At 39.7% G+C, this 14,771-nt stretch overlaps 3 protein-coding genes across 5 annotated transcripts in view; 2 read left to right on the top strand and 1 right to left on the bottom strand.

The window, feature by feature from the left end:
* LOC129168434 (uncharacterized) overlaps nucleotides 1-6,879 on the top strand; it is a 76,961-nt gene extending 70,082 nt beyond the window's left edge. For both annotated transcript variants that reach the window (XM_054753707.1, XM_054753709.1), the window contains 11 exons: nucleotides 150-386; nucleotides 777-1,094; nucleotides 1,192-1,295; nucleotides 2,373-2,592; nucleotides 2,683-2,835; nucleotides 4,629-4,819; nucleotides 4,917-5,068; nucleotides 5,356-5,613; nucleotides 5,696-5,849; nucleotides 5,930-6,062; nucleotides 6,755-6,879. In XM_054753707.1, coding sequence (XP_054609682.1) covers nucleotides 150-386; nucleotides 777-1,094; nucleotides 1,192-1,295; nucleotides 2,373-2,592; nucleotides 2,683-2,835; nucleotides 4,629-4,819; nucleotides 4,917-5,068; nucleotides 5,356-5,613; nucleotides 5,696-5,849; nucleotides 5,930-6,062; nucleotides 6,755-6,879 — 2,045 coding nt within the window. The remainder of the gene's footprint in view (nucleotides 1-149; nucleotides 387-776; nucleotides 1,095-1,191; nucleotides 1,296-2,372; nucleotides 2,593-2,682; nucleotides 2,836-4,628; nucleotides 4,820-4,916; nucleotides 5,069-5,355; nucleotides 5,614-5,695; nucleotides 5,850-5,929; nucleotides 6,063-6,754) is intronic.
* Nucleotides 6,880-7,066: 187 nt separating this feature from the next.
* Nucleotides 7,067-11,970, top strand: krr1 (KRR1 small subunit processome component homolog). Of its 2 annotated transcripts, XR_008566261.1 has the most exons (11): nucleotides 7,067-7,263; nucleotides 7,602-7,777; nucleotides 7,855-7,989; nucleotides 8,079-8,204; nucleotides 8,293-8,376; nucleotides 9,623-9,679; nucleotides 9,908-10,078; nucleotides 10,190-10,267; nucleotides 10,859-10,955; nucleotides 11,039-11,317; nucleotides 11,428-11,970. XR_008566261.1 is itself a non-coding variant. In XM_054753725.1 (10 exons), the coding sequence occupies exons 1-10, from the start codon at nucleotides 7,188-7,190 to the stop codon at nucleotides 11,188-11,190; spliced, it is 1,152 nt and encodes a 383-aa protein (XP_054609700.1). In that variant the 5' UTR covers nucleotides 7,067-7,187; the 3' UTR covers nucleotides 11,191-11,970. The 2 variants fall into 2 exon arrangements, 1 of the variants encoding a protein (XP_054609700.1); XM_054753725.1 differs by having other exon boundaries at nucleotides 11,039-11,970.
* Nucleotides 10,915-14,056, bottom strand: cdnf (cerebral dopamine neurotrophic factor). Its single transcript, XM_054753726.1, has 4 exons — nucleotides 13,942-14,056; nucleotides 13,645-13,772; nucleotides 12,334-12,475; nucleotides 10,915-11,600 (listed from the first exon to the last, which is right to left on the bottom strand). The coding sequence occupies exons 1-4, from the start codon at nucleotides 14,039-14,041 to the stop codon at nucleotides 11,434-11,436; spliced, it is 537 nt and encodes a 178-aa protein (XP_054609701.1). The 5' UTR covers nucleotides 14,042-14,056; the 3' UTR covers nucleotides 10,915-11,433.
* Between the last annotated feature and the right edge of the window lie 715 nt (nucleotides 14,057-14,771).

Consider the following 14,771-nt stretch of genomic DNA (forward strand, 5'->3'; position numbering starts at 1 on the left):
GGACATGATAGATTTTTCTCAAATTTGGTGCCCATAGGCAGGCTGTAGGGGCACGCATTACTGTTTCAAAAATTCAATTTCACATTAACAGTGGACCTATTTTAAAATGAAGACATATTTTACTTAACCTGCTTCCCTTTGCAATGCAGCTCACTCCAGGATTGAGGCCTTGCGTCTGATATCGTTCGGTCCCGACAACTACACGCTGGGCTGGGAGGTGAGGAACGCCTCGTCCATCCCCATGGTCAAGATCTACCACGAGGGCACGCTGCTGAGCACCACCCATGTCACCAACTACACTGTCAAGGGGCTGCTGCCATGCCGCCTTTACCATGCAAGAGTGGAAGCACTGTGTGGAGATGGGATGACGCTCCCAGTACACACCGGTAACTATTGATGATTAGCGTTTAAATTACTGTTACACCAACTGGATAAATACTACTTTGAACAGTTGGGCTTTACTCCATCAGAAAGTGAACATGGAGGTATAAAATCTGGAAATGATGTCATCAAAATACTGTATGACTGTTTATTATTGCGGTTGCAATTTGCACCGTACTGCATTTTACAGTACTGAGAAGTGCACCGCCAACTCGACATACTGTCACTTTATTACCTCACTAGCAGTGTTAAAAAAAAAATACCCTGACTATATTATGCAGGTAATGTTTGGTGAGAGTACACAATATACTGATATGCTAAGTGCCAGAATATTTTCATTTTTATAAAACTGTCATTTTTGCCTCCTGTCTGTTGGATTCTGCACATGAATCCAGCACCCCGCGGTGTGATTGAGCTCAGGTACCGCACAAACGACTCCATGGCCTTGTGGATTCCTGGCACACACAGCTCGGCCTTGGCATTTTCATTTGACCTGTCCCTGGAGAATGGCACCACACTGCAAACGGGCAATATGACCGAGACGGAGCTACATCTCCCGGGGCTGGAAGATGGGAAGACATACACCCTTGAAGTGTGGGAGCAGTGTGACGGGCAGTGGGAGTCAGAGCGTACTCTGTTGTGTTTCAAAGTCGACAGTTCGACCTATGGCTTCCTTGTGAGGGGTGCTGGACTTCATGGACATGAAGACAAAGGTCACATCTTGTCTTATGTGTATTTCAAAGCATAGTTTCAATGGGTAATCTTTTGTATATTTCTCTTAATTCTGATGAGATTTGTTTGCTGCTGTAGAAGTTCATGCAGTCAGAGTCGTCATGCCGGGTTCCCTGCCTGAGGATGTGGAGGACGAGATGTCTGAGGCGACAGCTGCAATGGTGGAGAGTGCCCAAAATATGGTAAGGAACAACATGTTAAGGTATTTTTCATTCTGCAGGTTTAACATTACTCTATTTTATTCTCTGCACTAAAAATGTAAATCTAGGCAAGATTCATAGGCTTTATGTAAGTGAGCACAGATTTTTAAGGATAATGTACGCATCATTGTACATCTAATATATCACTACAGCTAAACCTTGGTTTTCGTACACCTCAGTTTCACCATTCAGTTTCTGCAAACATTTTTACCAAATTTTAACATTAACCTTCCCAGGGACTGGAGATGGAAATTGGTCATTGGCTACAATCCTTTACATATAAAATGTTCACAAATATGTATTGTCCCTTTCAAAATAAATGTAATGTAAAATCTATATCTACATTTTTACCTCTGTTTTCATGCACTTCTGTCCGTTTGCCCTGTACCATTATGGTTCCGTGAAATACAGTGTCCAAACAAAGCACCCTATGTGTTGCAGACTCACTGTCCATAGTTTTTTTCTTGAGTGTGACTGCTAAATAACTTGTCATGGGGCCAAAGAAAGCTGCGAGTGCCAGCAATTAGATAAATAAGGTGAGAAACACGAATGAATTTGATCTCACCACGATGGACGAAGAAGTCCACATCAACAATAACTTCCATCCATTTGTCATTTATAATTATTTCACACTGTTTTCTGCATGTAAAACTGTAATTATTCTGTATAAAATGTATTTTTTGTTTATTTTGGGGTGTTTGTAATGGATTAATTGGATTTAGATAATTTCCTATGGGGAAAAATCTTTGTTCATTTCAGGTTTCGTCGGACCTTTTATAACAAATAATCGAAGCACCTTTATATATTTATGAATAGAAGCATCAGAATCGGCAACCATGTCAGCTGTGGTAGCTTTTTCAGGCTTCTGATTGGCCTAAATGTGCACGATAGTGGGTGAATGTGTGTGTTTTGTGTTGTTGGTTTTTTTTTTATCCGCCAGTGTGGATACAGTTTTTTTTTTAACACCAGAATGATGAAAATGTGTGTTTTTGAAAATATCCGTATTTGTGTGAACATGGTCTCATTGCCATTCATGTTTTCATTTTGTGTATCATACAGTTGGAGGAGTTGTTGAGTAATTTCCATCCAGCAGTCCGTGTTGAGCTGGCTTCAGTAGAACCTGCAGCTGAGCCAAGCAAAACTGAGGTTCTTTTGATGCTTTTTGATGCGGCCCAACAAGAAGACTACATGCCCCTGCCAGTTCAACATCACATGGATTACATTGAATCCCTACACAGCACTAACGTCTCAATTAGAGATGGGGTCCTTTATTGGGATGGTAGGAGAGGATGGGAATCATCTAGAATTATTTAAAATCTTTGCATGATTTGTGGACGTGTGTGTGTGGTTTGTGTGTTTGTTGAAACAGGTCCAGATCTTTGTGCGTTATACGCCCAATCGTGTCCACAGAACGCGCAGTGCATCAACACTCTGGGTTCATACCATTGTGCGTGCAATACAGGCTACTATGATGTGAGCGCTGTGCTTCAGCCACCCGCACCCTCACAGCGTATCTGCAACGGTACAGGAAATTGTTTTTCACTGCTTTTAAAGGGGTAGTTCGGATTTTTTGACATGAAGTTGTATGATATCCCCATCAGCAGTGTAGTCCATCAACAATAACTTTGCCCCCCACTTGGTCCCGTAAGTAAAGAGTTTGGCTTCTCAAAACAATATGCGTGCGAAAGAGTAACACATTTGGATGACAAAATGCCTCCTCGAAAAAAATCAGACATCACAAATAGCTCGGCTTTACTTTCTCTGATGTTGTATTAAGTCGCGCTATCACCAGTCCATTGTTGTATATGTGATGAAGATGCATCTGCCGCGAGCGTCGCAGCCATGTTTTTACGTATGTGTCCCACAGCGGATGAAGATGCGAGTGTCGCAGCCACCAAAATCCTAAATCCCACCAGAACTGGGCTCACGGGACCAAGTGGAGGGTAAGTCACTAATGATGAACTACACTGCTGATGGGGATGTCATACGTCATGTCAAAAAATCGGAACTATTCCTTTAACCCTTGTGACATAATTAAATTATCTACCCTGTGGATACCTCCGCTTTTATTGTAAATCACTAAAACAATTTCAGTCATGCTCAAACATTCAATGATTTTTAAGGATCCTTTCAGTGGTAGTTTGATTTATATATATATATATATATATATATATATATATATATATATATATATATATATTTTCATTACTAAAATTTTAGGTCTCCATTATATGGAAAAAATACAATAATTTTATGCATGGGGCCATCATAAAAAAACAGTTGAATCTGGTGGAATACAATAAAAATGTTCAATACCATTACTTTTCTTCACAATGATATGCTGACATGACAGAATGCATGTTTTTGTAATGTAATGGCAGATTAAATAATATGGGAGCATCTAGCACTAGATAACAAATACTAATGGAATGAAATCAATTTGTTGCTAATAATCAGGGGTAAACTTACCGTTAGGCAAACACAGGCAATTGCCTTGGGCCCCAAGATGTCACATCTCGCTCAGGAAATAGGGGAATTTTCTTATATTCACACTTGTTAGTAGATGATAAACATTAATGGTTAAAATACTTTTAAAATACATCAATAAATAATAAAAAATGGTAAATGAAAAGAATAAAATAAATGACCCAATGACTGGGTTTTCCTTGGGTCCCCAAATGACTAAGTATGCCCCTGCTAATAACTGACATAGGACTCTTATCATGACCTTATTATATGGGAAAACAATTTTGTTTTTACTTATAATTATCACACTGGCATTTAAAGGGATAAAATCCTGGAAATTATCAAATGTGTGCTAGTTTTGAACAAGTCTGAAGTTAAGTGATTTATGAAAAATAGATAAATATTTATTTATGGTGCTTTCATAGCAATTTTTTCTATGTGTACGGTTTGGAGCTCAGAGGGTGCAAAATCCATCAGCCGAGTATATTTAAAACCTTTTTTTTTCGAACGTCTTGCTGAAAAGTTAGAAATTCATGCTATATATATATATATATATATATATATATATATATATATATATATATATATATATATATATATATATATAGAGTATATAAGATTGAGGAAAAATGTGGAAATTTGTTTGTGACATGCAGTTATGTGCTATTTTATTCATTACAACAGACTTATGATATCTAAACTATCTAATCAGTGGAATATGTTTTTATTTTAAATTTGACCTTTGAAAGAAATGGAAGCATTTCTGTCTTGTGCAATCATTCCTGTCTGCTGCTGACATATAAAAGTCACTTGTGTTCTTTATTTCTGATGCCCCAACTTCTACAACAGAGAAAGGCCTTTTCAGTCAGTGCCTAGATACAGTGATGACCGGTGGAGTCGCAAAACCCTACCTGACCTCTTACATTGGAGGGGAGGTGGACGTGAAGCTGAACGATGGGAGATGCGCAGTGGAGGAAAGCGGGTTGATGTACCACTTCCACACCCCCAGAATTGCCTCTGAATGTGGGACACAAAGGCGCGTGAGTGACTAGACTTGTTTTCCACCTGTCTGGTCTATTTTTATTTTATTATGGAGACATAATATTTTTGTAATAATTCATGAATGTATTTACCCAGCTGAACAAAACCCACATTGAGTTTAAAAACACACTCACTGTGACGTTGACCAAAGATGAAGCCATCAGCCGGAGAGATCTGAAAGTTGTGTGGAAGTGCGTCTACCCCCTACATTATGTTCGCAACGCCCATGTTGCCGTTGATTTGAAGTGGTGAGTTGACGTTAAATTATTTGGTCGCGCTGCACGGTTTGCATTATTTACCAGAGAACAAATTAGAAACAAATAGCAGACTTTTGTGGTGCTCCCTATGGGTTGTGCCTAAAAAGCTACCATAAAAGACATGCTAGTATACATCCTAGTAGAAGACAAAGGCATACCAGAGGGTGTACTATAATTTTCAATAGGCTGTACAGCTATCATCAGTGCTTCCTGTATACAGTAGATTTTAGCCACTCTTCCTTTTTATATGCATATACATTTTCCTTATTGTGTTGTAGGCTCTCTGTCTACTCTCTGGTGGAGTTCAACGCTTCTCTGCAGCTTGGCTTGACCATGAAGCTGTTCAGAGACATGTCCTATAGCAGCAGCTTTAATGACTTTGTAGGTATGGAGCCGGAGGACACGCTGTTCTTCGAGGTTGCCCTTGATACCAACAACTCTTTTGCCTCAAATGTCCTGGTGCATGTGGAGTCCTGCTGGGCTACGGAGAGTTCCGAACCACAGAGTGACCTTAAAGGCATTTTTCTTCAGGATGGGTGAGGGAATTACATTTTTAGACCAAGAAAGGAATCACCCAATGGGTATGCAATGACTTGGATTTTTTTTCTTTCACTTTAGTTGTTCCATTGACGAGACGTTCCGATGGCTTTCTCCTAATGGCGAAGATCAGAAAAGCAGATTCAGCCTGCAGATGTTCCATATGCCTCAAGAACTGCCGCTCTATTTCCATTGCTTGGCCAGCGTATGTGGACATAAAGAAAACTGTACAAAGGTAACGCTCGTGAAACCTAGTTATTCACATAATCAGGATGCTGGTAAAGATAATGCTGTATTATTCCTTCAAACATGTAGAACTGCACCAGCCATCAACGCACAAAGAGAGCAACCAATCAGATAATGGACACAAAGTGGAAACAAGCTGCTGTGGTGTCCGCTGGACCTTTGGTGGTCAGCAGGGGGATGTCAGGTGTCCGACTGTCTTCTTGTGAGTTAGCTTTCCTGTTGGATGTTGACATTCCTGTCTTGCAAGCCAATGTGACATAACAATAACACATCTATTTAATTCACCCTTATAGGCACTGCGTGTGTAGTCCACAGTACAAAAACAAATAATTCTATTTAACACCAGGCCCCAAAATATTGGCATTATTTGCTCCACAAGATGGCAGTAGCTACATCTGAAATATTATGAGTGGTCAGCATCCAGCAGCTTTATCTACCTCTGTATGCACTTGAAAATGTTGATTGTGCTACTCAGCTGGTGTGAAACTCATTTGTTACATTTACCATACTGTTGCTTACAATGAACTCATCAGCGCTATTAATACTGACTGAGCAGTTTACTCATTACGGGTTTTACAACATTGGTTCTGTTGCTGCTGTGTTGTGCAATATACAATACTTGTTAATAACTGACCATGTGTTTTCCTTTTCACTTTCTCATGAGCACCAAACCATTTTATGTAAGTTAAAAAATTAAGTTTACTTTAACAGCCTATTTCCAATTATCACCTGCTTCTGCGCCGTCCTGTTTGTGGTTTAGGTAAATAAACCCCCCAGCTATTATTTACATTGACTGTATATTAAATAGTATGTTCTGATATGAAACAAAAGTAAACTTATCATATTTGAATGTTTATTTCCTTGTATGCTTGACATTTCCCCATGTTTTTGCAGGGACGCAGCATGTGACAATGATCTTCATTGTGGTGGGATTAGTAAGCATTTTGGGACTAACGCTACTGTCAGTAAGTGCAACAAAAGCCATCACGACCATTTATGACCGACTACGGCGGAAATAAAGTGTTGGATAACTTTTCTCTTCTGTTGTGTTTCATACAGTTCCACTTTACGGTCATTGATTCCTTGTCGGACTTTCCACGCAAGTTCAGTGGCCAATTAAATAAACAACTCTTAATTTATATTATTAATAAGACCTGATAATAATGTAATGGTTTTTTAAGGTTTATGTAATCGTTCCCATTTTCAAACCTGCATCATTTGTCATGTTGTCTGATGGTGGCGCACTAGCAGCAGTGTTCCGCGTCACCGAACATCGGTAAAACGCTGAAGAAAAAAGTCGTTGCGTCACTTCCGCTTCTACGTAAAAATGGCGTCCGGCAGCACGGCGGACAACGTGAGGGACGCAAAAACTTTGGAAAAATCCAGAAACAACAAAAAACCAGGTAATTTACAGTTGTGTTATGCCATATATTCTTACGAAAGTGGCACCGGGGTTCACTCGGTGATATTTGAATCATTGCGAACCGCCTGGCTTATTGACATTCATGAATTAGCATGGTTGTTATTTTAAACAACACATTTACTGGTCTTTCGTAGAGATGGTACCTTTTGGTACCAATGTAATTGAATATGCATAGGTTTGTTCTGCTCATCATCCACCACAATTGGGTCAGAGTTTCGTTGTGTTTCAAACCTCCTAGCTCATAATGCTACAACTCAAACCTTTGCATTAAGGGTCATTGTCCGCCAAAACATCTACAATGATGTTTTTTTCGCATAGTGGATGAAGCTGAACTTCTGACAGTCCCTGATGGATGGAGAGAGCAGCCCTTCACTAAAGACGATAATCCCCGTGGTTTGTTGGAGGAGAGTAGTTTCGCCACACTATTCCCTAAATACAGAGAAGCCTACCTGAAAGATTGCTGGCCGCTGGTGGAGAAGGCTTTAGGAGAGGTGGTGAGTACACTGAGGTACCACAAAAAGTCGATTTGATTAAATGAGTCCCGAAGCTCAAAGGGTTCATCTTATTTTAGCATATCAAAGCCTCCCTGGACCTGATTGAGGGAAGCATGAGCGTCTGCACCACCAAGAAAACCTTTGACCCTTATGCCATCATTAGAGCAAGGGATCTCATTAAGCTGCTTGCCAGGAGTGTTCCATTTGAGCAGGTTGATGCCGTGCACATAGCTGACATGCAAGGTTTATATTGTCTATATTCGTTTCATGCATGTCTTTCTTTTTTTCTTGCGGCTCTCAGGCTGTACGGATATTACAGGATGACGTGGCGTGTGACATCATCAAAATAGGGACCTTGGTGAGGAACAGGGAAAGATTTGTGAAGCGAAGACAGCGTCTTATCGGCCCCAAAGGTTCCACCCTTAAAGTGAGTCCCAACATTTTTCACTATTAGAAATGATTTTGATTCCTGAATTCTGGGTCAAATTAAGTGCTTTATTTTTTGCCGTGTCCAGGCTTTGGAGTTGTTGACCAACTGTTATGTGATGGTGCAGGGCAACACAATCTCGGCCTTGGGGCCCTATAACGGCCTGAAGGAGGTGAGCACTTTGCATCTTGTGCCTGGATAACCATAGACTCAGGAGTATTCTGTGAAGCGAGTTTATTGGGTTAGCGAGCTGTGCTGAGTGGAAAGCCGGACTTGCATGTTCAGTGAAGGTAGCTTTCTTTTAAAGCAGCCGTATCACCATGGTAACTTAGGCTAAACTCATAACTTGGTCGGTACCAGGTTATGTCCAGGCTATCAGCCCAAAGTAAACTATGAAAGTGGCACTGTTTCACTATTTAACTAATTCAGAGATGGGGGAAAAAAATTAAAAAAAGAGCATTCCCTGATGATATTATCCATCTATAAGCGAGATAGATTTTTAGACGAGGAATTCTGCTAGTTATGCTCACATTAGCAACAGAAATAAAATGCAATATGAAACATTAATAATTAGGCCAACATTAGACCAACTCATGGCACTCCTTGCGTGAATACCGTTAACACTGCCATCTAGTGGTCACGACATACAAGACATACTTCAAAGATTTAAATAAGTTATATAATTTGATTATATTTTATTTGTATATTAAGTTATTACATATTTATATATTGTAAATTATAGTTAGTATAATAAATCAGTGTTAACGTGCCCATTACATGCTCAGCATTGTTCTGTCAGCGGTCCTTCCTTTCTGTACTGGCGGCGACAGTGTTGCTTTTAGCTGTCATAGTCTTTTGGGAACTCATAACACACCATAATTACATGCTCATTTTTTGTAAAATACACTGGCTGGGATCGCTTCACTTTTCAGCAGAAGAATAATATGACGTCAAACGCCCCCTTTCATGTGAACACGAACTTAGCACAAAACCAAAAACCGGACTCGACTAACAGAATATGCTTGTTTTACCAGAAAATTACCAACATGCTAGTGTCCACAACTCACATTTTGTATTTCGGAATGCATTTCTTTATAGTGTTCTCACATTAACTGAAAACCTGAATGAAAATTGGGCTTGCAGGCACCTCATGTGGTCGTGGGGGGGGCAACCTGCGGGCACCACGTTGGTCACTCCTGCTTTAGTGTTTTTGCAGTAGGCACTTAAACAGGATGATTTTGTAAGAAAGATCCTTCATTAGATTTGGTCATATGCAGGATTATTCTGTAGTTAAGCCTACTAGTGTGTTGTCACGAGATCTCCATAAAGTCGGCTTTGATTTTTGGTCTCCTGGTCCATGGCTTTGTGAAAACCATTTAGTTGAATATCTCTGATATAAGCTGAAATGTTCTTGTTAGGTGCGCAAGGTTGTCATGGACACAATGAAGAACATCCACCCCATCTATAATATCAAGGTAAGCCTCACAAAGAGACACTTCAGACACTTCACTTCAGCTTCACATGCCCAATGAAGAGGTTTTCCATCCTTGTTCTGGATCTTCTGACAGACACATCTCTCTGGGTTTGACTGCCAATACAGGGTCAACCTGGAGCTGAGGGCATGAAAAGTAAAAAGTGCCAAGCGATTATAATAAATCACTATCACAACTATTACAGTAAGGTTATCAAACTGTCTTCGCCAGACACTGATGATCAAACGAGAACTGTCCAAAGACGCCGAGCTCCGCACGCAGAACTGGGAGCGCTTCCTGCCCAAGTTCCGCCACAAGAATCTGGCCAAACGCAAGGAGCCCAAAAAGAAGAGCGTGAAGAAAGAGTACACACCATTCCCACCGCCACAGCCGGATAGCAATGTCAGTTTGTTTGACAGTAAAGTTAAATAGGAATACAAGTGTAACAGTCTCCATAGCTATAGCATCCTTTACCGTGTTTTCACTATTGAACGTGTGGTCCTTTTTTAAAAGGTTGACAAGGAGCTGGCCACGGGAGAATTCTTCCTGCGGGAAAGCGTGAAAAGGAGGAAGAAAATGGAAGAAATAAAGGTAGGCAGCATACACTTGAGTAAAACTCTTGTGCTAATCGTCAAGTTCACTCCTTCAGTCGGGTTGTCTGAAACTTTTCCACTCCAAAATAAAACGATGCTAGGGCCGTGTTGATATTTTACATTTTGTAAACCAATCCATGTATATATCCTAGTAACTTGTATATATTTAAAGAAAACTAGGTGACAAAGAAAGTTGTGTAATATCGAATAATATATCTTATTTATTTTTACAATATGCCAAGGGCCCAAAAAAGGCTGCAGGCCCCAAAAAAAGGTTGCCGGCCAAAAATGGCTGCCGAGCCGCACTTTGGACACAGCTGATCTAGTGGTAGTCATGACACCATAATGTGTAAAACATTTTTAAAAAGCAATAATGTTGCATTAGGGACATATATTTGAAATAATTGTATAAATACAAACTTATTAAATAATTGTTGAAATTTAATTTACATTTTCCAATTACCTGTGAGTACAAGCCACACAGCCCCGAGCTAAACCATGATGCTCAAGTGTAAAAAGGTGGTACTTAGTGCTAAAAAGTATTAACTTTCACCTAATACAATGTGACAAACATGGGCTTTTTTTTTAGGTCAAGCAGGCCGAGGCACTGAGCAAGAAGCAGGAGGAGAGAAACAAAGCTTTTATTCCTCCGAAAGAGAAGCCTTTATTGAAGAAGGCTGCAAAAGGTAGAATTACAAACTGCCATGTACTGTATCAGAGAAAAACATTATACAGAATATGTGTCTAAAACAGTGCACTGTTGTTTCAGCTCCTGTGGAAAGCAAGCTTGACATCGCTGCCCTGAAGGACAAAGTGAAAAAAGCTAAAACCAAAAAACTGGGAGCTCCACCAGTGAATCCAGCACCTCCCACTAGTATGACCACAGACAAAAAGAACAAAAAAACAAAAAGCAAAAGCTGAGCACCGCTCGAAGAACTCTATTGTGTCGCATTTGATATTGTGTTTGATGGACTCTGGAAGCACAAAAAGATATTCCACGGGTGGAGTGATTACCAGGAGACCAGTTGTTTCACCCATATTTTCTATGGTCAGTATTTATACAGTCAATATACTGAGGGGGCAGCTGACTGGAATTAAATCACCATGTCGTGTTTGATTCATTTTGTCCTTTTTACCCTGATCTGCATCGGTGTACAGGTTTGTTCACAGCTCTGCTTTCTGAAGCGGCGCTTTTTCCAGGATGAGGCTGACAAACTCATGTTTCTCCAAGCACCCTCGACACTCTTCTCCCCATGAGGCTAAAATATTCCTCAGCTGCAACACCCTCATTTTTTTCAGCTCTTCACTGCTCAGCTGTCTCGGCTCAGGCCCTGTAAAAAAATTAAATAAAAAAATGAATTGTTACCAGGCTTTAACCTGGAATAAATGTTTAAGATGGGGTGCCCATACCTTTCCAGCCATTTTGATACTTTTTGTACATTAAAGACGCTAAAACCAGTCTGTAGGTCAATATATGCTAAGATATTGAATCTGAACTCAGGCTCATAAATGAGCTGCGGGCTGAAAATGGTCCCCAGCCTGCACTCTGGACACCACTGGCTTAAGAGTTTCTTAAAATATCCTCATTTGTCCCAAATGACAATGTGCTGTCCGCTTCCCAAAACCTGCTGTCAATATGTATTCTATTTTCCCACTTAAAAAAATTCAATCTTTTAAAACTACTTAATCCTGAAATATACTTATCAAATATATTTCATGGTAGGTTTTTTTTTTTTTTTACCCTTTAGACGCCAGTATTTTTACATGACTGCTGTTTTTTAGTGACACCACTACAATTACAAGGCAGCCTTGCAAAACCCAATAAAGTTCATCTATTTTGCTGCATGGGAAAGTAGTGCCACCTGGTATGAAAATTGAAGGATTGCATTCGTTTATGTGGAAAAATTGCACTTTTTTTGTTGTTGCATGGAACAAATTTCAGTTTAGATTACTATTTTAATATGTTTTTGAAATGAATATCCAATTTCACCAGTTTCCATTGAAAAAAATATATCTCGCAAATGAAAACAGCTCTGAATAGCACAAGGATTTTAACACATCTACCGTATTTGAGCTGACAGATCTGCGTGTCCCTGCTGCTGAGGCGCTGGCATATCTTGTCGACAGGGACGTGGGAGGACAGAGGCTGGGACACGGTGGCCGTGACTCGCGTGGCTGCATCACTGCTCGCTCCTAGGTAATAACACTGGGACAGCACATGAACATACACTCCATTATCCCCTTTTGTGCAGAAAAAAGTCGTACAGAGCCACGTGTTGCTCATGGCTATAACAAAGCATTGAAAGGTTCGTTCATTTCTAACTTCACACTAATTTTACCAAAAGCTGCATTTTGATTGCCACTTGCTGCACTACATTGGCCATATTCTTGGCTTTAATCATGTGAATTCTCATATTGGCTTCCCAAACACAAGCAGAGTACAAAAACTGGTACTAAAGAGTAAATAAAAGTATTACTGTACTGCCTAGGTTCCCAAAGTGGGGTACGCGTACCCCTATTGGTACACCAATTGTCATGGGGTACGTGAATAAAATGAAAAACAATTAGCGTTAAACACTTACAATTACGAGTGTGCCTGAACGCCTCACAACGCAAGGAGAACTGAGCAGAAAGGAGACGGCAGTTCATTGCTCTGTGTGCACCATATGAACAAATGAGGAAGTTTGATGATTATTTTGTGCATTAAAAGTGTTTAATATTAAATAAATATGCCGACTTAAACCATGGCCACTGTGAGTGGACAAAAAAAAGTGAAGCTCATATTCAATCCATTCAAATGGAAGGAGGCCAACATCAAACTGGAATAAAATATATGTAGGATGATTACTTATCCATTTATCAGTGCTCATGTGAAACTCTATCAAAATATGACCAAAATACACATTTTTGACCTGGAATTACTATACAATTAATTAACCAATTAATTATGTTCAATATTTCAAGTTCAGTTAAAAAGGTTTATGTTTTTTAAGTGTGCGGGAGTAGGGCGTACATGGCTTCAGGTCAACTGTCTCAAGGGGCACGTGACTGTAAAAGGTTTGGGAACCACTGCTGTACTGTATATTAATACACAAGAAGTGGCTAAAATATTAGATACACCTGCAGGATATTTTTGTGTATGATGTCAAACCAAACAGCATTTTTTTTATCGAAAAAAATATTTTTTACTTGTATTCATTTAATTAAGAAAATACAAATACAGTACACATTATATTTCTAAAAAATGAAATATATTTTTTGTTAATTTAAAAATCTGTATTTTATTCCATTATTTAGAGCAGTCAGCATGTACATTTTGTCATTATTGTTACTATTTGTCATCGCTACATGTCATTTCAGCCATAGTGTTCTCACCAGCCTTGCTTCCTTCCCCTGGGCAACAGAACAGGCCTGGAACAGCTCTTCCTCCACCAGAGCAGGAGTGAGCTCCTTGTGGCTAGACGCCACACTTCCATATAGTCTGTGGAGAAACCCCACGCACACTGCAAGCCAGTTTTGTAGTTAGTGTCTTAAAATGTGCTTTTATCAGTTAAGAAACCAGAAAACATGGCATTGTCTGGCCACTGTACTGTATGTACATACAGTCAGCAGCTGCAAGGCATATAAAGCTGTTGATCAATTGCAATATTGATCTAGCCAGCTGGCTCTCACCGTCACAGTTTCCTGCTGCAGAATAAGACACCCCATTTAACAGCAGCAGAGTGCTGAGAAGTAGCAGCGACATAGTGGTGCTTGTTATTAATAGCTCCATGTCCCAAGCAAGTGTACCTCGCTGAGCCGAAGCACACACTAGCCAACGTCACTGTACTCACAACACTACAATTGTACATTTAAAGTGATTTTATTATTAAAATTATATTTTCCTCATCTTATATCCACTCACTGTATTTTACTATAGCTGAAACAAAACCTGATCATAATTATGACATAAACACCGTACAATGCAATACATCACAGCGGCTAGCCAATCAAAGCAAAGCCCGCGTACGCAGCAATGTGGCCCCCTTGTGGGGGTCATCAGTATAGCAATGATTAAATATTTCTGATTTTCTTTCCTTAATATTTCGAAAGTAAAGGACAGAACACATTTTGTCATTTTCATTCATTCCTGTAAAATGATAATGTTATTTTATGTGCCCTCAAAACGCAAGCAAGAACAGTAACAGTATATTTTATCTATTTACGACGGATGCAATGTTGTCTTTTTTAGCCCAAAATACCTTGGTACCGGGGTATATCAATAACAATCAATAGCTGTCGTCACTGTAACAATGCTGTACATCTGCTTAACGCAACAGACGTCAGCTAAAAGCTCAGCAAAACCAATTTACGGAAACCTCAAGCACTTAAATAGCCAAATGTCAAAAACATGCGAACACTCTGACAGCAAACTTTGCCTAGCTTAGCTTGAAGCTGTCGTTAGCGACTTAGTATTACAATTCTATGGCTAAAATTCACTGTAAACATGAAGACAGAACGGC

Source organism: Dunckerocampus dactyliophorus, chromosome 15 (genome assembly GCF_027744805.1).
Source record: "Dunckerocampus dactyliophorus isolate RoL2022-P2 chromosome 15, RoL_Ddac_1.1, whole genome shotgun sequence".
NCBI classification, from domain to species: domain Eukaryota; kingdom Metazoa; phylum Chordata; class Actinopteri; order Syngnathiformes; family Syngnathidae; genus Dunckerocampus; species Dunckerocampus dactyliophorus.